The sequence below is a fragment of the Cuculus canorus genome, chromosome 4 (genome assembly GCF_017976375.1).
Source record: "Cuculus canorus isolate bCucCan1 chromosome 4, bCucCan1.pri, whole genome shotgun sequence".
NCBI classification, from domain to species: Eukaryota; Metazoa; Chordata; class Aves; order Cuculiformes; family Cuculidae; genus Cuculus; species Cuculus canorus.
Genome location: NC_071404.1, coordinates 60870570 through 60897358, shown reverse-complemented (window position 1 = coordinate 60897358; position 26789 = coordinate 60870570). Strand labels below are relative to the sequence as shown.

Below are 26789 nucleotides of genomic sequence, written 5' to 3'. Positions count from 1 at the left end.
AGAAAGATATTTAACAAATCCTGTAGTCTCCTGTTGTTTATCGGACCGCATGAAAAAAAATCTTTTGTGGGATTTTGGACTTTGGTTTACATTTTTTTAGAAAAAGGTATCTGTGGATATTTTTTGAGGGGGAGGGAGATTTGTAATTTTATTATATACAATAAATGTTAAATTTAATTCTAAAATATTTTAAAATCCATTTCTAAGACCTAAAAGCCAAGAACCACTGAAACAAGGTATTATTTTTCATATCTACATGAAAAATACAATTGATTCCTTCACTTCTGCATCCAAAAATAGATTCTGTTCTTTGTTATTATTGCCAACACAGTTGCCTACAAATCAATCTAATTTGGGGAGAAAATGGCTACCTTAAACTTATGATAGATGCTGCCACCCATAGGCCTGAACCACACTCTGCTTTGATTTAATGCTAGTTTAACTGTACCTTTTCCGAAACCAGTACAAACAAAACCATGTTCACTTTTAGCTGGGATGAAGGACTTATAAGAATGTGGAATGCTGGATTTATTCAGACTTGTCAGTGCCAGAAGCAGGGGACTAGCAGGGCTAGGAAACCTACTTATCTTGCAAAACACATGGGGGAGATTGTGGTCTAACACTTAATCTAATCAGTGATATCTGGAAGTTTCACAGCCATATGCTGCTGCAGTAAAATCAGATAATACACTCCCCTTCCCACTACCACACACCCCTGCATCATATCTTTGTACTGAACTCCCCATACGGAGAAGCATCGTGAGCTGCTGGGTTCCAGTGGTGGTAACATGACAAACCTTGCTAAGGACCAGTTGGCACTTGACAATTGACTTGGTCTCACCATGCTAAGAATCACCAAGTGTATAAATCTGGCATTTAGAATGCTCTGTTTTGAGGACAGGAACTCCAACTACAGGACAGGTCAACAGGCTTGAATCTCTCCCTCCTCCCCAAGCAGAGATGCCTCTTTGGTAAGATTTGTGCCTCCAAGCACATCAGATGTTACCCGGGAAACTATAGTCTTCATTTTTAGATCTAGCTTGGTTTTGCAAAGTGGATTCATCAGCAATCCTAAACTTGTTATTAAACTTGTTAAACTTCATTAAATTGTTTTACAACTATTGTATTAATTGTTTTACAACTTTGTGAATGCGATCAGTGCATAATGGGCTCTGACAGACCAACACTGGTCCTATCAACCTTGAGAAACTATTCAGTGGGAGTCCTCCTTGGATGCTGACAGACCTGGTTGATCTGAGTCAAATTTGTGACTGTTCGATGGAACTTGCTGACAGGCGAATTGATTCATAGATGTAAAAGTCTTGAACAACAACAGGCAGGTTGACTCTGATGGGAAAGTTTCTGTTTTCTTAGCTGCAGGTCAAAATGTTTACCTTTTTAATGTGACAGAATGCCACACATTCACATAGAAAATTAATAACGATGAACTCAGTCATTTTCTGAGGCACTTGTGTCAGGCAGCAAAGTCATTTTTGGGCCATCCTTTGCACCACCGCTGAAATCAAGTGCTCTGGATGACACAGATGTGGCAGCTGCTCTGTCTGCTCCATTACTGTGACAATACTTGTTTTAAAAACCTCTCTTTATGTCTCTAACTTTAGAAATTGGTTAAAACAAACAAATAAACAAATAAATAAGTTAGCAGAAAATGGGCAGAGAGCCTGGAGACGATTATCTAGGTTGATATCAATATATTCAGCTTTGTGGCTATCATTAAGATTAATGAGGATTGTGGGAAAATAAGTACATTCTTGAAACTGTTGTGGTTTTCTCAGCTCAGCTCTGTGTCTTGAATCAATGAAAATATGTCATAAGGGCTCATTTCCTTACATCAGGGAAATTAAATTGGAAAGATTCATTTCTCTCAGTGCGAGACCACTGGCCTGGCCTGGTCCCTCAGTGGAGCTCCATTCACCTATGTTCTGCATAGCCTTTAGAGGATATGGATCCTGCCTATGTGAAGAGGAGGGACTTATTTATGTAATTATCACACTAAATATTTGTTACCTTTTGCTCTGTTCCTACGGAAAGCTATGGTTCGTAGCTGTGGTTCTCTTAGCTCACAAACAAAGGCGCACAATATAAACACTAGTACAGCAGTAGAGTGCTGTGCAGGTGCAACTTCTGCCATCCTGTATTGTGTGAAGTACAGAGTCTGGTTGCTCTCCTTTGATTGTCTTCATAGCAGAATAGGAATTAGTTCACAAGAGAGATTTTTCCGGGCTCTCACCCTGGAGAATGTTTTCATTTCCAAAACGCATTAATCTAGGAAATACTGCTGCTTCTCTTGTTAGCTATTAGCCAATTATGCCTGTTTAAGGTATAGCTGAAATAAATTAGAGGAGACATAAGCCAAAGAGGTTGTGTGAACTGAGGACAGGAATCTGTATCCGATCACTTGTTCCTTTTGATCCTGTAATTTGTGTTTGGGAATTGAAGTACTGAAGGAATGTATCCTCTTATTTCAGGCTGTGGGAGAAATACCCCTCTTTTTCTATAGAAGGGGCAAAAAGACTGTTTACACTTGGTAGACCCATAGTCAGTGCTTTTTGTAAGCTCCTCCTTGAGGCTTTTAGAAAGAAAAGTACTTGCAGGATATTCTTGTCCAACTTGGTTTACCTGCTTTCCTTTGCCCTGACAGAGAAGCAGTGGATCTGTCACTGTGATTCAGAGTGCAGATCAGAAAAATGCCTCCCCTACTGCTACTATAAATGCCAAGAGCCAGCTATGTAGCAGAGCTGACAGCCCCTGTAAATCTCCTGTAATTTCTAGCCCCCTAAGGTTTCCTTGCCTTCACCAGCTTTTTCTGCTTTCCCCTGGTAGGAAATGCATACTGCAGGGCTGGCTGAGTGGCTGAACAGTAGTCCAGCAAGCTCAGCTGGATGAGTGAAGCTTACTTACTACATCCTACTGGTCAATGGTGAGGCTCACCTGCACTCTTTTGTAGACTTCACTCCCTGATATCACAATCAGCAGAAACATGGAATCCCCATGGAGATTATATTGATTTTGGTTGAATCTACCTTAAGCCTCAGTCTGACTGGAATGAACCAAGAGGATTATGCTCAATAAGAGAACAACTGCATCGGGTTTTGACTCAGGCTTCTTACGTGGTTGTGTCTTACCTTGCTGATGTAGTGAAACCTCAGGTATTCCTGCTGAGGTCAGGCATTTGCTTTAACTGATGGCACATGTTTCAGGTTCCCTCTCAGCACCTTCTCAGGTATGAGACTTGGCAATTCAGGACTTAATCTAATTCATATTTCTTTAATCCCAATAAGCTATCACTCTGCAGGAACTTCTCATGTTTTCAGTGGACTTGTCCAGTTTAGTTATCATATAATTTTCCTGGTCCATACTATATCACTGAACTATTACTTTATCAGTTGTATCTGTAGCATGAGAATAGCTTAATGGAGTGATGGTATAAGAGTCCTGAGAGAAAATTCCCAGCTTCTTAGACAATCAGAAATCTGCTTGGTAAATGTGCATTTAATAATAGAATGTTTTGAAAAGAAGATGATGGCTGACTGCCCAAGATGAAAGTTAGAGAAAACACTTATGAGGGAGAAAAGTATGGTAGACCTTGTTTCCATCTGCATTAGATACTTCTACCCGAGATGTTGAAGCTTCTTGGTAGAAGAAAGGAGGAGAGAGTCCTCTGCCTTGCTTGGCTGCTGTATTTGGCAGCTAACGTGAGGAAAGACAATGAACAAATGGCTTAGTTGCCCAATGAAAGCAGGTATTCAGGCTCTTGGAAATTCTAGTTTACTTTCTCTCAGTAAATTCCAGGGTCTACTACTTCTATGATATTCTTGTCAACTAAAAAATACAGCTAAAAAAAACCCCAAAAAGCCAAACAAACTTTCTGGTGAAAGTAACGTTACTTGAAAACATGTATACTAGAAAGCTTGGTAATTTAGAATGTGGATCAGAAATTCTGGCAGGGAGATTTCCTTCAAAATTAGAGTTACTCTGAGTAGTTTATATAGCAGTATGATGTCTAAAACGCAATTTAAAATTTTAGTACTATTACTACTACTTAACCAGGATTAGTATTTGTCTGGTACTTAGACAGTGGTCTCTCTGCCAGTGCAAACAATCTGTGTGTAGTTTCTGAGCTCAATATAAGGAAAATGGAATCATTGACCTGGGTTTCATTTCAACTGCAACTATGCCTCTTGTTTAAAAGAGGAAAGGGAGAAGTATATTGATTTATTCTACATGAAGATATGAATTCCAGAAATGTTAATCTCTTTAATAGTCAAATGTTTTTTCTTGTATGTTTGCATGTACAGGATGAATAACAAAAAAGGAAAATTCTCTTTACTTAAATAATGACTCTGAATTATTTACAATATAACAGACAATTGACTAAAAAGCTTTGTTTCTCTCCTGCAGCCTCCTCCTCAGATATATGATAAACAGCTGGATGAAAGGGAACACACTATAGAGGAATGGAAAGGTAATTGCAGTTTAGAATTATATGGCAAGGGTGTCAAAATGGGCATGACCCAGTGCCAAGTGTGTCTGTGTAAAATGAAAAGAATTCCTTTGATGTGAAGAATTGACCCCATCCTATGTACTGCTGCTTTGATATTGAAAATATAAGAAATATCCTCGGTACTACTATTATCTACACAGGTCAATGTTAACACAGGAGGGGCAGATTCTTGTTCTTCACTGAAATGTAAGGATATCATCTGGAGAACAGAATACTGTTCAACTGACAATGCATCAGAATTTTACCCACAGTAAAAAATAGCACTGTATTACTCTGCAGCTTCATTTCTAGCTAGTACATCTTTAAACAATTCATGTGTTCTAGTTTAACCTTATTTGTCTCAGTTCAACTCCAGAAAGAGATGATAGGAGAGGAGGGAATGGAAGAGAGATCTTAGGCAGTTAGAGCTAACAGACTCGTGAAGACAGGCTAGGCAAGACCTAGGAAGCTCATGGGAGAATCACACCACCATGTTTTGTGATAGTTGTTTTGTTCCTCATCACAGACAGTGGTTCTATTTTGTAACTGTTGCAATTATTTCTTCTAGAACTCATCTACAAAGAAGTAATGAATTCTGAAGAAAAGACTAAAAATGGTGTAGTAAAAGGACAGCCTTCTCCTTCAGGTACTCAGCCCTATTGAATAACTTCACTGTGTTTACCGTACTAACAAAGGGAAAGTGGAGATCGTTGAAGCACTTGGGCTACACTTAGTTAAGTAGTCCAAGAAAGTTTTTTCAAAATCCAGTGATTCTGATGGTTTGACCTTGATTAATTGTGCTCCAGGGTCATGGTAATACTTAAAAATTGGTCTGCCTGATATTTGAAATATAGTTGTACTGGTATTTTCTATAGAAAGATCTGTGGTTATAGATTATATTCTCGTGGATGGGGAAGTTTATCTCACACTAATGTAATTCCACTGCTTATGGATGTATAACTGAACTGATACTCTGCTAGCAGATATAAGCAAAATTGGTGATGTTAGCTTGTGTCCATGTGTTGGACACACCACATTGCACATGCAAGCATCTGTGGTAGTTTATCCTATCAGAAGTCTGATAACATTAGAACAGCATGCTGACACGCTTGTTTGACACTGATGAGAAGAGAAAGTTGCCTTCAAACGCAGATTCTTAAAGTACTGTCACAAAATACTGCAACTAAATTTTAGCTGAGGAAAATTCACATCAGCAGTCTTCTCACAGGAATGCAAACTATGAGTGCCAGTACACAGAAATACATATTTGTGAAGTTACGCTTTCACTGGTGGATTTTAAGCACAGTGACCCAGTAGTGTTTATGGGTAAAACTACCTTCTGCAGAGTCTTTTCTCAAAGTAAAATCATTGGATTCAATATTCTCTGCATATTTTCAAAGAGTCTTTTTTTTCAGCCTCATTTTTCACTTGCTGCTGAGACAACTTAATGTTAGAACAAGAATGCATTGTTAGTAACTGACAGGACAAGGGGAAACACAGAAAAATAGAGGAACTTAATAGAGTGCTGGATGGTAATATTACAGCGTTAGCACTGCACCTGGATTTTTACTTCAATGAAGTAAGATATTGAAAAAAATTCCATTGTTTTCTTGCTGAGTAGGAAAAGAGTACTGGACTTGCAGATTTAATTTACCACTGAAAAGAAATCTGGGTTCCTGACAAATATCTGTAAATCCTCATTCTTAAACCTCCCTTCCCTACAGAATTGTGGTTGCAGTCTGATTTATGATCAAGAAACATTGTAGTTGCTTGTTTCAGGAATTAACTACTCAGGGATTTCTTTATCTATTGTTTTCTGCTTTTCTTATGGAGAAGGTTTTTATTGTTTATATAACACGTTTCTGAACATACCAAATTGCCATTTCTTACCTGTCTTTCTTTTGCTGATTCCCTTTGACTGTTTTACATTGTTAGGCAACAACAAGAATAGCAACTATTTACAAATCGCTCTGAGATTATACTGTTTTATGAAACAGTAAATTTCCTGATTTTCATCACTTCATGTGCCCGACTTTTTTTCAAGTCAATGAAATACTGAAAGAATGAGGTAAAGCCAGTCACTGGTTCTGAATATAAAGGAAATGAGGGAGACTTTACATACATATTGCTCGTTGGTCAGTGTTCTCAGCAGGAATTCAGAAGACTACTCTTTCAATAATCATAGCAAGCAAGCTGGAGACGATTTTCCATGATTACTTGATCAGTGCTTTGGGGGAAACAGCTGAAGTTGACTACACTGAGGACAACAGATGCCCATTGACAGTGCAGGTTACCTAAACTGCCTGCATATCAAGGTGTCAGTCACTTAGTGAATCCTCTTGTCCTATGAAGAATTAGTTAATACAGCATAGAAACTTGAAATGTGTGGTTAGGTGGGAACATTGAGTACCCCTTGTTCTCATGTACAACAAACAAAATCAACGGTATCTAAAGCTGTTCCCAACAGATACTTTTGCCACCTGTTCCCAGAAGCCTCTGTAGGCTACCTTGTTTATTTTCAAAAAGCATTTTGTATTCTTGTACCTAAATCTTTTTTTTTTTTTGTTGCAGTTTAACTTTGTTATTTCTCCTCCTGTCTCCAGAGAACATCGAGAACAGTTTCCTCTATCTTTGTTTCTGGCAGCTTTCAGCTCACATAAATTCCATTATCACATCCCTAATCAGTCTTCCTTCCTTTGAACTTCACTACCTGCATCTTTCAATCTTTCAAACACCGCTTTTCTCTATGCTTCATCTTAATCTACCTTTCATAGATTACAGTGTCTAAATCTATCTGCTTAAGACACTAGCAGAGCTGAATTGAGCGGAAAGATGTGTGTTTAGGTGTGTCTATACATTACCTAAATAGGTAAGCTACATACACAAAGAACATATAAACACTGAATTTAAACTTAGAAGGTAGGTTTTGCTTTTCTATTCTTTCTATGTAACAGAATTTCTAAACAATTGTGTTTTATTTATAAAGTCAGATGCTGCACCCCTTATTGACATGCTCACTATTCAAAGGGTCTATGCCACATCATTATTCAGCTGGGAGAATAAAATTGATTAGAATAAAATGTTTTCTCAGTGAAACTCAGCCACAACAACACATGTGAGAAAGAGATACTAAATTTAATCAATTTGCTGGATTGTTTACTAATTCATACTCTTATAACATGAAGCTAGAGTTTCATATCTAACATTTTCAGCTGCCTTCTCCAAAATACACCTATGTGGCTATCACACATGCATATGTCCATCTTCTGTTGAGGTGTCCTTCTCAGTTCTATAGAAGATGTATTATTTATTTTCAATTACTTGCTTTACCAAGAAGTAGAGTAGAACTACTAGCAGTCTAGAACACTAGCAGTCTCAAGACTCTTCCGCTCTATCATTTCTGAAACAGAGAAGCAAAACTATTTTGTGCAAAAATGTGGTAGGAATTTACCAATACATTTTTCTGTTTAGTTAATGCATTTTAAAGTGTTTCTGATGAGTCCAGCTGATAGAGACCCCCACCAGAGGAGATGCAATACTGGTCACCAATACAAGCGAATTCATCAGTGACATTAAGATCGGAGGCAGCCTAGGCTGCAGTGATCATGCACTGGTGGAGTTCAAGGTCCAGAGGGATATGGGACAGGTGAGGAGTATAGTCAGGACACTAAATTTCAGGAAAGCAGACTTCCAGATCTTCAAGGAATTACTCAGTAGCACCCCCTGGGACATGGTTCTCTGAGACAAGGGAGCAGAACAGGGCTGGAAAATATTTAAGGAGGTTTTCCATAAAGCGCAGGAGTGCTTTGTCCCCGTATGTAGAAAATCAGGCAGGAAACGGAAGAGACTGGCATGGCTGAGTTGAGACCTGCTGGTTAAACTAAAAAAGAAGAGGGAACTGCACAGGCAGTGCAAGCAGGGATGGGTAATATGGGGTGTGTATAGAGACGCTGCCCAGTTGTGTAGGGATGAAGTCAGGAAGGCCAAGGCGCAGCTGGAGCTGAACTTGGCAAGGGATGTAAAGACTAACAAGAAGGGCTTTTACAGGTACGTCAATCAAAAGAGGAAGGAGAAAGAGAAGGAAGAAGAATTTCCAACCCCACTGACGGCTGGAAATGGTGATCACATACCAACAGATAAGGAGAAGGTTGAGGTACTTAACAACTTTTTTTGCCTCAGTCTTCATCGATAACTGCTCTCCTCATCCCTTCTGGGTCATGGGACAGCAAGATGGTGACCAGGGGGTAAACCCCCTCCCACAGTAGAGGAGGATCAAGTTCATGACCATCTGAGGAACCTGAACATATATAATTCTATGGGACCTGATGAGATGCATCCCAGAGTCCTGAGGGAATTGGCCGATGTGGTTGCTAAGCCACTCTCTGTCATATTTGAAAAGTCATGGCAGTCAGAAATCCCTGGTGACCAGAAGGAGTGGTGTCCCTCAGGGGTCCGTACTGGGACCAGTGCTGTTTAAAGTCTTCGTCATTGACATAGACATCTAGATTGAGTGCATCCTCAGCAAATTTGCAGATGACACCAAGTTGAGTGGTGTAGTTGCCACACCTGAAGGACAGGATTTCATCCAGAGGGACCTGGATAAGCTTGAGAAGTGGGCCTGTGAGAACCTTATGAGGTTCAACAAGGTCAAGTGTAAGGTCCTATACCTGAATTGGGGCAATCCCCATTTTCAGTACACAATGGGAGATGATGTGATTGAGAGCAGTGCTGCAGAGAAGGATTTGAGGGTGCTGGTTGATGATGAGCTCGACATGGGCCAGCAATGTGTGTTCGCAGCCCAGAAGGCCAATTGTATCCTGGGCTGCATCAAAAGAAGCATGTCCAGCAGGTCAAGAGAAGTGATTCTGCCCTTCTATTTCTCTCTTGTGAGACCTCATCTGGAATACTGTGTCCAGTTCTGGAATCCTCAATGTAAGAAGGATATGGAGCTGTTGGAACGGGTCCAGAGGAGGGCTACAAAGATGATCAGAGGGCTGGAACACCTTCTATATGAGGACAGGCTGAGAGGGTTGGGGTTGTTCAGCCTGAAGAAGAGGACACTTCAAGGAGATCTTATAGCTACCTTCCAATACCTGAAGGGAGCCTACGGGAAAGCTGGAGAGGAACTATTTGTAAAGGCTTGTGAGAATAGGACTAGGGGGAACGGGTATAAACTGGAGAGGGGCAGATTGAGACTAGACATTAGGAAGAAATTCTTCACCATGAGAGTAGTGAGACACTGGAACAGGTTGCCAAGGGAAGTTGTGGCTGCCCCATCCCTGGAGGTGTTCAAGGCAACTTGCATGGGGCCTTGGGCAGCCCGATCTAGTGGGATGTCCCTGCACATGGCAGGGGAGTTGGAACTAGATGATCTTTAAGGTCCCTTCCAACCCTAAATCTTCTATGATTCTATGATTCTATGATTATGAAACAGCAGGTAATTCCATTAAATAAAAAAATAATAATAAAAAGCTGTAGATTATGTTGCATTAAACTTAAATCTGTCCAAAGCTGCTGTTGCACGTTTCCTCTGCCCTGACACTGCATACTATCTAACCTCCTCTCACGCTCTCCCCTAGCCTTCATTACACAGCTAGAGTTTCATATCCAACATTTTCAGCTGTCTTCTTGTTTCTAGATACTGAATATAGTAAATAGTGCTGATCTTAGTGCAGCTTATTCTTAGCAGTTCCCTTTCTTGCTGAAACTGCTCTTTTATTCTTCCCTTCTAGCCTTTTAGTTGATGTCTGATTTGGTCAGTTTTGTTGCTATCACATAAGACCTGCTGGATATCTTTAGTATTTCTCTTCTGGTGTGTGCAGAGCCTAGAATAAGCAGCTGATGGACTTGCTCAGCATTGCAACATTAGGTATCAAAATTACACAATTTGCAGAAGCTGGGCCAAATCTCCAGACAGTTAAAAGGGGTTTTTTGGAAACAGCAAAAGCTGCAGTTCTCCTTTCAGTTTCTTCCATTGTACCACTTCACAGGCGAAGTTTCCAAGGCGCTTCCATGGGTGCTAATTAAATAGGGCTTCATAGGAGCCCTCTGAGGGTATCAAGGAAGGAATCCTTGCTTTACAGCAGGGAAGCTGATGTAGGGCTTTAAAGAGTAGCTGTCAAGTCAGTGGCAGAGCCAAGAACAGGTCACAGGAGCTCTTTCTCACCTGCTCTAAACTTTTGCACTTTCCCTCAACGCTGCAGCCAGCAGGAAGCTTCCTGCCAAAGAGCAAGTTCATAAATGGGGCTTGTTTTCTCTTTTAAATGCGCTTCTGTCATTTCTGCACTGATTCATCCAGCACCCATCCCTTCAGGAACAAGCTGTTGTAGCACCAGGAAGGTGCTGAGCATAGATAATGAAGCATTACTTATTTATTGACTAGTACAGCTTTTTCTTGGGCTTCTGAATATTCCTGCATAAGTGCTGCTTTGTCCTGCTGAGTTCTTTAATTATGTCATTGGGGTGTGTTGTGGTTTCATTTGGTTTTATGGGTATTTTGTGAGTCTGAGTGCTTTGGGGCTGCAACAGTGACTATCAGGTCTGCATCTTGTGTGATGTGGAGTTGGGATGAAAGCTAAGAAATAACCATAAAAACACACTTTCAGAAACTTATGTGGGCTGAGTTGATACTTGTTGAAATGCACGTAGCAGGGTTTATTGAATTCAGTGGTGCTGAATCAGAGTGTAACAAAACCTGCACTCATACAATTCCTATGCTTCAGTTATTTTTCCTGCCTAAGTTGATCATATGTTTTGTCAGAAAAAAGTTTGCCACAGCAACAGTTTGAATCAAAAGTTGATGGAATTCACTGGAATTCCTATAATTTAATTAATCTAGGACAGTAACCATGAGTTAATGACAGGCTTCTGTCCAACACTGTAAACATTTAGAAAAGTAATCTATTGTTTAGTCAACAATATGATTAAATTCGGTCATATTTTGACTATATCTGAAGGCATTTGTCTTGACTGACTGGTATTTTCATAAAACTACACATCGTTCAATAACATGTAAACATACAGTAACAGTATTGTACTGGGTGATTGTTGATCAATATGAATGAAGTACATGTATAACTCTTAGAAAACAAATCTGTCTGTAAAAGATGGATGATTGCTGGTCTGCTGTCACCAATGAGACATCATTGAGATTGTGCTGTCCTTTTGCAGCACTTACAAAATTAACTATTTTATTTTCTATACTTATCAAGACAGTAAACTAATTTAAGGATTCCTCTGATGCCAGAATATCTTTATACTACTATAACAGCAGAAAGCCGTTCCCATCTGAAGCTCTGAATGTGAATGTATTTGTCTCTATTTTGTGCATATAAATATATACACACAGTTGATGTGTATAAAGGGAAGAAAAAGTTGAGGAAAATAGAAAACTGTGATATAGTGGCTTGTTTTCTCAAATAATGTTTCCAGTGCAAACAAGAAAGTGACATAAATCCTCTCATTTTGCCCATAGCACCAAATATTTTGCTAGGCTGTATAGATGGCTATTAACTTCAGTAATAAGAATATATGAGTTTTGTACTTTTACTAGGTGTGTTTTATTTAGGTACATGCTCTTGTTTTCAAGGCAATAAATGTAAATTTCTGTCCATTTTGAGGGAATGAAAATGTGTGAAAGTAAACCAAGAAAATTTTTGGCCATGAGAATGAAACGGTATCTATCTCAGAACAAAGATTTGTGTGTCACAGTAATTAGCTACAATTTCCAGCTGTGCAACATCATGCAAACTCACATATTTTATTGTCACAAATATTTAATGAAAATTAATGTATCCTGCTCACACTGCAGATAGAGATTAATTTTGGTGGAAAGAGGACAAAAAATGTTGCCTTAAAATTCAGTAGAAAAAAAAGACAATCAAAGAGCAGTCATAGGTGCACAAAAAATAGATTGCTCATGTGGTTCTGTATTAATCACACAGTTATCTGCATTTATAGCACAGATAATTTCCGATAGCGTTCAGGGATGTCATAAGTGTTCAGTGACATTATTCATAACCTCATCAATGTACATTCTTCCTTTCACAAAGTCAAAGTGATTTTTTGGTTAATAACTGGTACTATCATCATTTTACAGAGGACAGGTAAACTTGTATGCACAAAAATACAGTCACAACTGAAATTCTGGGTTTAATCAGCTAGTCCTTAACTAAGAGCAAGAAACCAGCCCCACCTACCCCATACCCACCTTCTCTGCATTGCCACTAGGTGATTTGATATCGCCTATTCTACTAAACTACCTTACAAGATTTTATGAGCGAGTATGGAAGACTGGGTTGTTTTTTTAAATCATCATGTTGGTGCCAATGTGGTCTTAGCAGGTATCTGATTGTTTTGTAACTCCAAAAATGCTAGAAAGAAGTGGAGTGATAAACACAACATGAGTTATACCTCTTCAAAACAAACTATTGAGGGAGAGAAATTCCTGGTAAAATATTTAATATTATCCAATGTTTGCATGACCCATATTCTGCTAATGTTTGCCATTGTTTAAAATGATCTATGCACTTGCCATTGTTTAAAATGATCTACTTAACCTGCTGCCACAGGTTAAGTATCTTCTGCTTTTTACACTGTGAGAGTTCTGGGGTTTCGGGTTTAATCACGTTGGTGTTTGTTTTCGTAGCACAGGTGCAGCAGTGAACAGCAGTGAAAGCCTCCCTCCATCCTCATCTGTCAATGACATCTCATCCATGTCCACGGATCAAACACTGGCGTCTGACACAGACAGCAGCCTGGAAGCTTCTGCAGGACCCCTCGGTTGTTGCAGGTGACTAGCCGCCTGCCTGCGAAACCCAGCGTTCTTCAGAGGATAATGTAATTTAGCAGGAAACAATAACAGAAATTAAGAGATAAAAAGGAAGAGAACTAAAACACAAAGATCTAAACAAAACAAACAAAAAAATCTTTTCAGCCTGCTTCTCCTACAGAGTTATGTAATGCAGCTAAGCTCAAGTGTATATTTAACTTATAGTTGCTCTGCTTTGGTCTGCTTCCAATGATGCTTCCTGGGGAAAAAAGGGAACTGAAAAATCCTTTATTTTAACCCTTCCCCATAAGATGTAAAATTAATGGCTGCAAAACCAGCAACCTGCAACTGTCTTTTACACACTGGCATGACAAGGTGTGCAGTAGCAACTCGCTACTTTCTGCCCAGTGAGGCAGATAGGGATACATGTATATTTTTCTTCATATACAAATAGCACAATACACACACGTGCTGATGGAATTCTGGCAGTGTATGCAGCTGTGTGCCAGGAAAACACACATCTGCATCGGTACTTAGTATGCACTCTAGAACTAAATGGGCCCATTTCAGGTGAACTACGTGATATTACCAGTATATATTCTATTTGTTTGCTCACAGATGAGGTTGCATATCTTGTAGGTCGATTTTTGGAAGTGTAAATAACCACACTGAACTGTGGCTCCCTCAGACCCTTGAAGATGTAGCACCAAAATTTCTGCTAAGAATTGTATATATATTTTGAATTACTAACCAGCTTGTGTTGAAACAAGACACAGATCTTCATAGAGAAATGTTAGTTTGTGAATTTTAGGACTTGTTTGGATTTTTAAAGCAGATATGCCAAGCTATGACCTTGTTAGAAGGAAGCACATGTATTTTTGAAAGCTACAGGGAACAAGAATGAAGATTTTTTTATGCATGCCTAAGTCCAGAAAGATTTATCTCAGTGAGCAACTTTTCCTGTCAAGTGAGTTACCGTCTTAGTTCATAGACAGGCTTACTACTATGAATCACATGTATGCTTGTACTTCAAGAAGGTATGACAGGATTGGTGAATGGGCAGATTATGATCACAAGGACATGCAATAACTTAGTTTTAGTTTAGTTCTTTACTAGGTAAAATAGAGAAAAGACATTTGCAGCCCACTCCCTCTCAGTGTGTGTTTGTGGCTTAGAAGTTGTTTTCCCTTTAAATCATTCCATGCAGTAATCTCTTCATTTGCTCATGACAAATCATCTGACTCTCCAGGAAGTTTTATCAGAACAATAAGAGTGCATGGATGTAGCATTCCTATATTCCAAATAGTAGCAGAGGATATCAATCAGCTAGTGCGCTGGCCTAGAAGAGTTGCAATCAGCCACCTCACACAGTTTTGACAAATTCTGAAGAACTCAACAGTGACTGAATATTGAATTGATTTTACTAGGTAATAATATGTAATATTCCCAATGGTAAGTAACAGCAAGTGTTTTTACCAGAGAATGGCAAAACTCCACATAGAATTTCGGAACAGCTAAATATTTTTCCAGCCAAAACAGCAATTAGCATTTTCCACAACAAGGTCATCATTACTTGAGTTAGAAACTAACTAAAATCTGAGTCATTTCTCCTTTTACCAAAGTGTGTCCTGTAAACTGAAATGATGTAATTCACACTCTAATGCTTTTCCAAATGTCAGAGAGAGAAACTGTTTAGAAATTTACTGGATATTTTAAATTCACTAATTCTTTTGTATTCAATATTCTACCAAAGTAGAACTGTTTTATTAGGTGGCTTATAAGTCTGCCATTCTGTGGCATGAAAAAAAGTTGAGTATTAAGTCTGATTTTGTTCAAAGGGAAGAAATAAAGAAAAAAATTTCTCTCCAGGGTGAAGAGGAGGCAAGATAAAAATTAAGTGGATATAAAATATTTTCAGACTTCATAGGTCTGAGCTCTGTCAAAATTGCTGTAGGAAAAGTTTGCGGTTTTTTCCCCTGGATAGATTTGGTAGATTTTTATGGAATTTATTTTGAACAATAAAATTAGATCAACAGCATTATGAAAACTCAGAGCAGTAATTTTAGAAGCAATAATTAAATACTGCTAAAAATCTTTAGCAGTATTTTCTCTTAAGCCATGAAACTTCAATTCATTTTTGAGTGATTTAACATTCACTTCAAAACCAATGGTCATAAAAATATTGAAAAGTAAACAGCAATGCTCTGTAGGTAGGAAGGCAATAACACTAAGGGTGACTTTTTAGCAATAATGAAATTTGTCACCTCCAGGTTTAATTCTCCATATAGATACATAGATACAAACAATATTCAGGTAACTAGCATCTGCTTTACATTCTATACTGTGCACCATCTGGGTGTGTTGTTTAAACAAAACAAAACAAAACTGTCTCAAAGTGGCAAAGCTGTATGTAAGGGAAATTGCAAAAATACCACAAATGTGGACTGTAGGAACTTGGAATTATCACAGTTCATTGCCAGTGATATTAACGGAGATGTGGCATGGGCAATAGCAGAGAAGCCATTTATAGTAGACATATGCTTATAGATCTCCCGTGTTTTATCTATTAAAGCCAAAAAATGTGATCTTAGTCCCAAGGTATCATTCAGTCTGTTTTGGGATTGTGAGTGCTAGGTGGAGAACCAGTCACCATGGAATATATCTTAGCTATCAGCGCTCTATGGACTCACAACACAGAAGTTATATTGCTTTATACCCAGAAGCCCTGATCCTGCACCAGTGCTCATACAAACATTTATGGCTGACTACAGGGATGCACACATAATTTTAACTAGCATGTGCTTTTGTCCTTTGCTTGACAGCAATTGGCATCAGCCCGTCCTTAAGTGCCTTGTTGAAAGAGGGCCTAAAAGAATTACTGCATCTCTTTGTCCTCAAATCAGTTAGTCTCCTTTATGAGAAGGTTCTGTCTAGGGGAGGATACTTGAGCGGTTCATGCTGGAATAGAAAAAAAAAAAAGCCATCAATGAATAAAAGCAATAGGTCTTTTCTGGTCCTTGTATGCCCAAACTAAAGCAGTGATCACTGAACAGAAATAGCATCCTTTGTTTTGCTTTGTGGCAGGAAGTTGGTGCTGTAGGCTGATACCTTACACAAATGCATGTACTTATGAATAAAAGTTTGCAGTGATGATGTTCTGCAGTTTTCTTAAGGTAAACAATTTTTTCTTTCAGATTCTAGAAGCTTTAATACCTTCACTTCCGTTCTATTCTGCTTTAGCCCAATGTTCTGTTCAATTTGATAATGATAAATGCTTCTCTTATTTTTCTTGCCAATATCTTTTAAATCTACCTCTGTTTAAAATGTTATTAAATAGTACTTCAGTAACAATTCTCATCTCATTCTCTGAGGTTTTCCATTGTAAGCATAATTGCCACAACTGGAAAGATGTAGGAAATTGGGAAGACAGCGATCTATGACAGATGTTCCAAGGTATCTAGGCACTATATACTAAGGCAATGAGAGACCCTATGTCAGAAGTGGCATAACTTCCATCAGCAATGAATAGCAGCTGGACACCTTAGTATTTTTAAAAACGTGCCTAAGAGCCTAGTGGCATCTTAAGTGTCTGAATACCTGAAGAAATTCTGTCTCAGGTAGCTTATTTAATTCATGTAAATACCCATCACAAGGATGAGGAAAATGGCAGAAGCATCTTAACTATCAGTGGCTGCTCAGAGCACTAGCTGTAAAAATATAATATTGAGAAGGTAGAGGAATGTCGCTGCAAAACATTCTTGGTTTCTTTTCAGATGAAGTATTTCTGGATAGTATGAGAAACTAAAAAAAGCAGAAAAAAAAAGTCAGAACTGCTCTTGAAAGAACCTTCATCCTTTTTCTTTCTCACTGATAAATTTAAATTAAGAAGAGGTATTGATTTCCTTCAAGTTGATGCAATGTTATGCATGTCTTCAGTCCAAAATTTTCTGTAATTTTTGAAATCAGTCTTCAGATACTGTCTTTGTGGCTGGAATATTGTGAGTTTTGACAATAATCCATTAAAACATAATAGATCTTTAGAGAGTTTGGATATTTCAGTTGGGCATAGTGATATATGCAAATCACATTGTGGTTGATAATCCTCCCATACTATAAAGAACTTCACGGCAGATAGATTCAGGGATCTTAGTAAGCATGCATTATATAAAGCAGAGCTTAAATTGGAGTGCAAATATTGCTTTCCCTTGAAACTTTGGGCTAATGATACTGAAGAAATTAGATTTGTGGCAGTGCCATTAGGAAGTTTTTCAAAGCAGTGCTACTTAACTGATTTGGATTCCATTCTCATGTTGGTCAGTAAGCACCAGTGTTTTCTTTTCCTTTAACATATTTGCTCATGAAAAATAATGCTAATAATGCTTTTAGAACTGCCTGAGAGTCAGTTCCAGCAAATCCCCCAAATTTGTATTAAAAAGAAAAGAAAAGGAAACGTGTTTTGAGTATTGTAAAATCATTGTAAAATGTAATTGGAATTATTTAATTCAAAATAACTTTTAATAGCCATTATTAGCTTATTTATATTACAAGCTTTGCAGTATTTCAAAAGATTAAAAAAATTAGTTTCAGATCTATCTATATCTCTTTCTTCTTGCTTATTGAGTTTTTAGCATTTTGTGTGAATTTGAACATGCCAAGACAACAACAACAAAAAAAGCATTTTGCAACAAAGTGTGTTTTCTTCCAGGGATAGTAATATGAAAGAAAACCCGCAGGGAAGAATTAGACTTTTCTTTCACTACTCTGGCAAAAAGTCAGAGTTAGTGGTTCACTTTAGTTTAGGCTCTTGTTTTTCTTTGCTTTTGTATGCATATGTAGGAAAGAGGGAGTGCATATGGATGCAGAAGTTATTTTTAGAACCTGTGTACTATTCATATTAGATCCAAGATCTCAGTGTGGATAAAGATCGTACTTGTAACATAATCACACATCTTCAAGGATCTGACGGCTGTGATTATTTGAACTTCCACCACTTTACAAAGGACACAGTTAACTAATTGCAAGCTCAAGGTGATCTTTTCCACACACACATACAAAAAGAAAACCATTGTGCAGTAGATTTGAATATTCCACAAATATGTAATGTCTTGTTTAGTAAGGTGCTTGGGGGAGGCGGGGGAATGGTAAGTGTGTGGTCTTCACCAATGAGCTGGAAAACAGACCTACCCAGTGGAATTTAGTGGAATCTGCTAACTTGCCAGTGTGGTCTGATTTTTTAATTTCTTTTTGTTTTTCTTAAATTAACTATTGATTGCAATAGCTGAACTGTTTCACTTAATTTCTGTTCAGTCTCATCAAACCATGGCAACTTTCAGTTTTAAAGAGGGTTTGATTCAACAAAAGAATGTTGAAAAACATCAGCTAAGGCTAATGGTTCCTTTTTACCTAACAGCAAAAAGCTGAAAAGCACATACTGAAGGAAGACGCAGTCAATTTGGGAAATAAATGTATCCCTAGCTTGCTTATCATTTCAGACAGGTAAACCTGCCTCTTTTGCTAATTTTCACTGAACAGGGCCGTTATTGTCTTCTGGAAAGCAAGATATTTATAATGTAAATAGTTGTATTGATTTTTTTTTCCTTCCTCTGTAACTAATATGTAATAGCCCAACACACTATTTCTGTTAAATCTTTTACAGTAAGGCCACTGTATGCCTAAATACGGTTGATCTCCGACTTTTTCCTAAGTCACTCACATGCTGAAGAGGAGGGTGCTAGAGGTTTCAATGTACATATAGAATCATGTATATTTAGTAAATTGAGTAAGTGGGACTTATGGCCAGTACACATTAAGCTACAACAGTAGCAAAGCTCCAGATCTTAACTAGTAAAAACCACTGTTCACCTTGCCATGTCCATCCTGTAATAAGATCTAAGTTGCAACTGCCTGTAGCTCTGCATGATCAGACTTCAAAATATACCTAACAAGATCTGTAACATATCAGTGTTGATAAAGATGTGGGGAAAAAAAAAATCACAAGAAAAAAAAACCAAAAAAGAAAAACTTGACCGACAAAAGAAAATCAATAATAGCAACAGTTCGGTGTCAAGACTGGAAGATGAGACACATCTGATTTTGTTGCACAGTTATAGCTGAAAAGAACAACCAGTATCAGTCAGCCTAAATGGACTGCAGTAGTGACATTTGTTAAGGAACTAACCTTATTTACATACTGTTTTGTTCTTACTTGGACCATTTGTTGTTCCCTGTGTGTAGCACAGGGGAGAATAGGGCCTCAGTCATCAGTGTTTTATGGGTCAATGTCACATCAATGATTTCTGATCCCTGTTTCTTTAGCAATTACTGAACTAAGATGGGAATCTCATCTTCTTTTGTGTGTCAAAAGGAATCATGTCAGAGCTTCCCCATGAGGATACTCTTCTCACTGCTGTCTCGACTCCTGTCAGTTGAATGACTTTGCAGCACTCCCAATAAACAGCACAACACAGCACACTGTATTGATTGAAGGATTCATTACATGTGTTTTGTCCATCTGTACTTTCACAGGGGCTCAAAGTCACACAGGGACAGGACTTAATTGAAATATGGTATGTACTCTATGCATGACGCTTATATTACAACTTTATAGTGGTAAAACTGCTGATCTTTGTAGATATGGATTTGGATCACCTCCTTTTTTGGAGGAAAGTTGTAGTGAACCTTGGTCCTTATCCCACAAGCCACTCACTCCAATCCAGAGTAGCTAAGTGGAAGTTAGAGCAGTGCAAGGGTCTTCTGGGAGGCCCTGCACAGGGGTGAATATCATGCTGTTTGAATGTGATCTTGCTGAAAAAGCCTGTATGTCCAGCAGGGGAGATCGTGACTGCTCTATAAGGAGTGTTTGTGTTGTTTATTTCAAAACAAGCTTTGCTAATTAAAATAGTGTATTCTGAAGTCCTACTTGAATGGCATGAAGGATATCAATGAAGAAGAAACAAAGTCTCCTCTTACAACTCTCCTGGCTTCTTGTTTCTTTTCCTTCAGACCTCCCTAGATGACACAGATAAAGCTGTAAACACGTGGAAGTTGTTGGGATACTAAGGAGTTAGTGCTCCTTCTGCTATGCTTCATAGGCTTAATCCTCTATACTAGCACTCATTTAAGAAGCATTTGCAGTGTTACAGAAATGTAAAGGAATCTTAATGTATGTGAGACTCGGGCTTTTTGTATTAACTAGCTTAAGAGTTTATTTCCCAATATGACTTCATAAAATATTGGGGGGGAAATGACCACAAAAATGACTGGACAGAATGAAGAAAAACTGCCAGGCAAAAGCTAGTCACTCTCCCATCTCTTCCTCCATTAAAAAATGCAAACCAAAATCAAGCCAATAACAATAAAAACCCAACCCAAAGGAAAACAAAACAAAACCACCATACCTACTGCAGTTGTTATTTGGGGGCTGATTTTTTCGTGAAGATTAACACGCTTCACTCCAAATGAAAAAAATAACGAAAAGAAGAGGGGTGCTGCCTTTGGAAAAGATTACTAGTTTTCTCAGTTCTTGCATAAGTTATCTGTGCCCATATTGCCAAGCAAGTCAAACTATAATACACAAAGGACATTTTCACATTTGGATTTATTATGTGTAGAGGTGAAAAGAATAATCACAAACACCCTTCTATCAAAACAGTTTGAAGGGGGGTAGCTACAGAAAAGAATGAATTAAAGCACATTGTAAGCACCGTAAAGAACAAAATTCTTAGTTGTTGGTACTTAAATTCTATTTCAAAAATACTGTGCAGAGCTAGTACTCTTGCTCTGACTTGTTAAGACAGGACAATTTTTAAGGTCTAGTTTTCTCACAGTTTGTATACGCAGAGATTGGCTAAGCTATAACATATGATACCAACCTCTGATACCTCTGAGTAATTTTTGCTTTGTCGTTCTTGCTGCAAAATGGGAAAGCTAGGGACCAGCTTTCTTGTTTTACTGTGTACCTATCAAGACAATTGAAGAATAATCTTTTTTTTTGAGAGAGGTTTGCCCTTTTCAGGAGTCAGAATTTTTATGACCATATTTCCGTGCTTTACACATCATTGAGTCCACATCTGATTTAGCTCCAGATAGTCCTAAATTCCACAGAACTTGAAGTTGTATTTGAACAGGACAGGTCTATGTCCTTTAATGCTCCTTGGTAGTCAATTGAAGTACATTTTGCAGTAACAGAGCACCCTTGGAATTGTTCTTCATCAGCTTGCATGATGGCCTAAATATCTCTTGTTTGGTACGGAGGGTTATGTGTTGCATGCTGATGAGCTATAACAATTGTGCTAAAGGAAGGAGATCAGAGTGTCTCTGCAAAACTCCTCCCTCTTTGCTTGAGGCAAATGAATGGGATGAAGGTCAGTGAACTACCTTTGCGTTCAAACTGATGAATGTTCGCTTTGGTGTTGTGAGGCCCATTTAAACACACTGAGACCAGTTCATTTTACAGCATATATGCTGTCGTAATCTACGTGTGGGAGTCACTTTCTCGTTTGATGGCAGAGTTGAAGTTTCACTCTTCTTGTGGAGCCCTCTGCTGGAGGCTCTTTTTGGTTCTGTTCTTGTGTGTGCCTAGAAAGCAACTGTGTGGGCTCCATTCACTACCTTGTGGCTGGGACTCTCTTCAAGTACAGACAGATAAAGACCAAGATTATCTTGCTTTTCAATGTGGTATCCCTCTGTAATGGTATAGTTTGGAGCCCGAACTGTAAATTTGCTGAGCCTCCAAGCAATCATGATAATTGGTGTACCTTAAGGAGACAGTTAGGAAGCAGCTTAAATGAATACTGATTTTCTAGTGTATTTGTCTTATTATGAAATTAACTGCTGGGAAGGCGTAAATTTTGTTTGTCTCCAGATGTTTCTGTATGAAATTCTGTCCGCGTTCCAGGAACACTTATATATGGAATAGTAATTAGTGTGCTGGAGAAAACAGCTCTTTCTGAATATGTCTATTTAATGGATAGGCAGGGTCTTTGGTTAAGTAAGCCCCACTACAGGGTGTGGCTGATTGTTGCTGTCTGGAATATTTTAGCTTTTCTTGCATCATAAGCCTGGAACTAACAATGGGGGCTTTTAACATTTCTCTAGGCTAAATTTGCAATGTGTGAAATTATTCCCACCTCTACTTAGCATCTAACATTGGAGAATAAGGGGAGTTATCTTTGATTCTTACAAATTAATGAGGCAGAAATTATAAAGAAGTAGCTGCTGCAATAAAATACCCTTTTCATTTACCGGAACATTTAATGGTTTAATCTGTGGATGAGGTAAAAAGCTGTATAATGACCTCTTCCTGTCAATAGCCCCAGCTAGGTCAAGACATGCCTGATGTTACAAGTTTAAGCTGTGTTAAAGATTAGGAAACTGATGGCAGATACTAGTCTTTAAGTCTTGAATTGTCATAGAAAATGTTTAGAAAATTTACCTCCGGATTTTTTTGTCTTGGAAGATATATCTATGTCAATGCTTTGCTGGATTTGTCTTCAGCATTCTCTAGATGATATTCCTACTCTTGGACAAGTCTTACCTTTTCAGTTCAGTTGTGTCCACTTAGATGGGAAAGGATATGTTTTAAGTGTTCTCATCAAAATGCTTAATCATAGCTAGAATAAAAGTTCACTTTTGGAGGTACGTCACCAGAAGATGCTGTTAAAAGTGCCGATCCTAAGCCTGTTTTCCAGAAAGCAGTCTGTCTTTCATGGAAAGATTTGTTAATGTAGGTGTCCAGGGGGAATGGAGACTTTTTCTTAATGTCAGCTCAATCCAGAATTGACAGGGTTTGAACACAGACAAATTTGGCATATGTACAAAAGGCCTCTCTAGTGAAATTGGAAGTACTCTAGGGCCTGGCTTGTAACTGTTGACTGAAGGCTGAAGCTCTGGCTTTAAAATCAATGAATGAGAAATAGTCCAGAAATCAATACACTGAATTTCAGAGTTCCAAGCAGCCAAAACATTGCCAAAATTCTTCTTCAAAACCTTAATGCCATGTATTGGAATACATAGACGAGAATGCAAAGCTGTGCTCTCAGGGAAAGAGTGCTCTGAGATTTTTGATGTTTATCTTTCTGAAATGTCAGTTAGTTGAATGATTATTGTGGTTCTTTGCACAAAGGAAAAAACAAAATTTTGGTAATGTGAAACTCTCTCATCTTCTTTTCACCAGAAAGGAAAAAAGTAACATCTCCTTGAACAACTCTGCAACACAATACCATGCTGGTGATTGCATGTGAGTCAGTGGGAGAATGCTAGGCAGGTTTCAGCACAGATGCATTTATCAGTTTAACTTTTCTGACTCTGTTTTGTCACACGCACAAGACAGAGTTAGTGGACTTTGCAATAAAATTACAGCTTGTATTGCTAAAATAATTTATTTGCCAACAATGTTGTGTGATTTCTGAAATATATGAAGGAAATTTTCATTTTCCTTTTGGACTGTAAGTGCTAGTGCAAATTGTCAGGATAACCAAGCTGTCCGTTATTTTTAGTATTCGGTTTTTAAGCAGTTAGCACAAAGTTGAACATTCACATGCACTGCAAAAATTCACTACCACTGCTACATAACACTGAATCCAGAGGGACTGTTATTCCATATTCAATCTGCATTGTGCTGCAACCACAGGTCCATCCAGTAACTAAGGAGAAAAATAAAACAAATCAAAGTGTGCATGGAAAGAGGTTTTTTTTTAAGCTGATGGAGAAAGGCAACCATGGTTATTCCATCTTCTGCTCTGTGTTAAATCAGATCCCTTAACTCAGGTTAACGCTGTGCTCATCTTACTCCTTTGAACGCAGTATCGCAGAGCTGTACACTCAGCTCCCCTCACCAAGGAAGACGCACGATGTAGGTGAAGAGTGCCACCTTAAGACAGAAAGGTACTGAAGGCTGCGGCAAGAGCAAAATTGAGCAAACCCTTCAGCCTATAAATCACCTGCTTGTTTCATTTCTCCTCCAGCTATACTGACTCTGGAGTTCATAGTGTACTTGATGGTCCAGAGTATTTCTTGGGCAAAGCATAATTCTACATTTTCAGTAAGTTTTTGCTAATTTTTATCCCTTTTCCAGTAGACATTGTGTATGAATGTGTGTAAATCACTTCCTGCAGCGCAGAAGATGACAAGAAAGATGGCCAAATGAGCAGAAGTGAAGAGCAGATGGTGGTGGGACTAAACTGATTTTGGCTCTGCATAGATTTGGCCACCATCAATCTTCTAAAAACTATTTGGTGCCCTAGCATTAAAAGGCCACAAAGAATTTAGGGAATTACATTTTACGAATTTTCAACTATTTGGTCTGTGTCCAACTTGAAATTACAATGCAAAAACTTCTTCCAACAGAGCATACAAAGACAAGTCCCAAACTGACATGCTGTATATCACTTTTCTTTAGATAGCTCAGCCATCAGACTGCAGTACAATCGGACTACACCATCATGCTAGGAAATTGCTTTGTGTTCTTTTCTTATGCTCTGGTTGATTTCTTTTTTTTTTTTCATTTTATGTCCATGTTAGCAGAAAAGCATTCTCTGAAGCAGACCTTAAATATGCCTTCCTTGAATTTCTGGTGATATTAAAAACAAGATGGAGCTTTCTGACTTGCCACAGTATCTTTTGGAATCTGAACAGAACCTTTTTCTGGTTAAATTGCTACATTTAACACAAAGCAATTCCCAAGCAGGAAGATATTGCTAATCTCTGTTTCCTGTTCTGTACGGATTCCTCTCTGGTGGACTCTCCCCTGATGGTGTATGGGCTCTCTCCAGCCATTCCACCTATACTTTCTGAGGTAGTATGGATTGAAATAAGAAAGGTATGTAGTGAAAATGGAAAAAAGCAATTACACATCTGTAATGGAAACTGTTTCTTTTAAAAAAAAAGATTCCCATGGTGTCTGAATCTGTCATTGACTCCGTTTCCTGTTTTTCTTGCTTTGGAGACTGACAAGTCTTTACGTCTAGTGTGGTGTGTACTAGCAACACCTGCTTTGTTATCCAGGAACAATCAAAGAATCATAGAATGGTTTGAGTTGGAAGAAAGATTTAAAGGTCATCTAGTCCAACCCCCCTGCAGTAAGCAGAGACATCTTCCACTAGATCAGGTTGCTCAAAGCCCCCTCCAACCTGACCTTGAATGTTCAAGGATGGAGCACCTACCACCTCTCTGGTAAACCTGTTCATCTGATTGTAAAAAATGTGTTTCTTATATCTAGTCTAATTCTACCCTACTTTAGTTTACAACCAGTAACTCTTGTCCTATCACAACAGGCCCTAATAATGAGTTTCTCCCTACCTTACTTATAGGCCCCCTTTAAGTATTGATAGAGTGCAAAAGGGTCTTACTAGAGCCTTCTCTTCTCCAGGGTGAACAACCCCAACTCTCTCAGACTGCTCTCATAGAAGAGATGTTCCATCCTTCCAATAATTTTGTGGTGCTCCTCTGGACCCACTCCAACAGGTCCATGTCTTTCTGTGCTGACAGTTCCAGAGCTGGATGCACTACTTCAAGTGGGGTGTCACCAGTACCACCAAACTATAGAGAGATCAACCTTGTCATAATGTAAAGTAGTCCATACCTCTATAAGAGCTTCTTTAGCGGTGGAAACAGTCAGGAGTGGCAGCCTGAAGTTGAAAGAAATCACACATTCCTACTGTGACTACTGTGACTACTGTGACTACTTCTTTAGTCTAAACTTTCCTTCAGATCTATACAATTGAACCTGATGCTCCTGCACAGAGAAAACATTACAACATTTTAGAAAGCATTCAACTTGCCAAGTGATACAGTTTGTATCTTATAGTTTTAAGCTCTAGTGCGTTTATTTGTTAGGAGCTACTCCATCAGCTCAGGAAATGAGCTCTTTTAAAGATAATTGTATTCAGTAATTATCACCTGTCACAGAAGCTACTTAAAATGATGATTACAACCATATTCCTGCTACATTGCTTGTAAGAAGAGTATTTCAAATAAAATAAACAAATGTTACTGCATCAGTACTGCAATCTTGCTGTGAGGAGCTAATGACTTTGCACTTCAGAGTGAAGTACATGCAGGGAATTAATATTTTCATCGATTTCATGTTGTAGGTGATACACAGTTAAGAGGCACCAAACAGCTATGTAAGTGCATATAAGGGCTGTTCTTTTTTCTTCACAAAAGATCATTGAGTGGAAGAGCAGTCAGAGCAATTACAACGTAGAAACTAACTGAAAAGTCACAATTAATTCACCAAGCTGAATGGAAAATATTTCCTTACCAAATTTTTTGTAAAACAGAAACCACTAAGGCTTGTCTCAGGCAATGAGTTTCTATCAGGTGTTTCTTCAATTATAAATTACCTACTATGTGTGCTATGTGTGTGCAAGTCATGTCACAATGCTTAATATGTTCAAAGGCTAGTTAGGAAAGTAAATGACATTGTATAGAGGGAGCACTTGTTTTAAATTAGTATGGTGTTTTGGGGAAATATCCCTGGAAATATTTTGGCTTGGTTTTGGTTTTTTTGTTATC

The 26789-nt window shown here is 38.4% G+C and overlaps 1 protein-coding gene across 10 annotated transcripts in view; it reads left to right on the top strand.

The window, feature by feature from the left end:
* The window catches only part of MAPK10 (mitogen-activated protein kinase 10), a 146587-nt gene extending 120082 nt beyond the window's left edge, over positions 1–26505 (top strand). For 9 of the 10 annotated variants that reach the window (XM_054065834.1, XM_054065842.1, XM_054065837.1 and 6 more), the window contains 3 exons: positions 4423–4486; positions 5073–5150; positions 13157–26505. In XM_054065834.1, the coding sequence (XP_053921809.1) occupies positions 4423–4486; positions 5073–5150; positions 13157–13299 (285 nt within the window). In that variant the 3' untranslated portion in view covers positions 13300–26505. Of the gene's footprint in view, positions 1–4422; positions 4487–5072; positions 5151–13151 lie in introns of all 10 variants that reach the window. The other variant, XM_054065843.1, reaches the window with a different exon arrangement.
* The last annotated feature ends 284 nt before the right edge of the window (positions 26506–26789 follow it).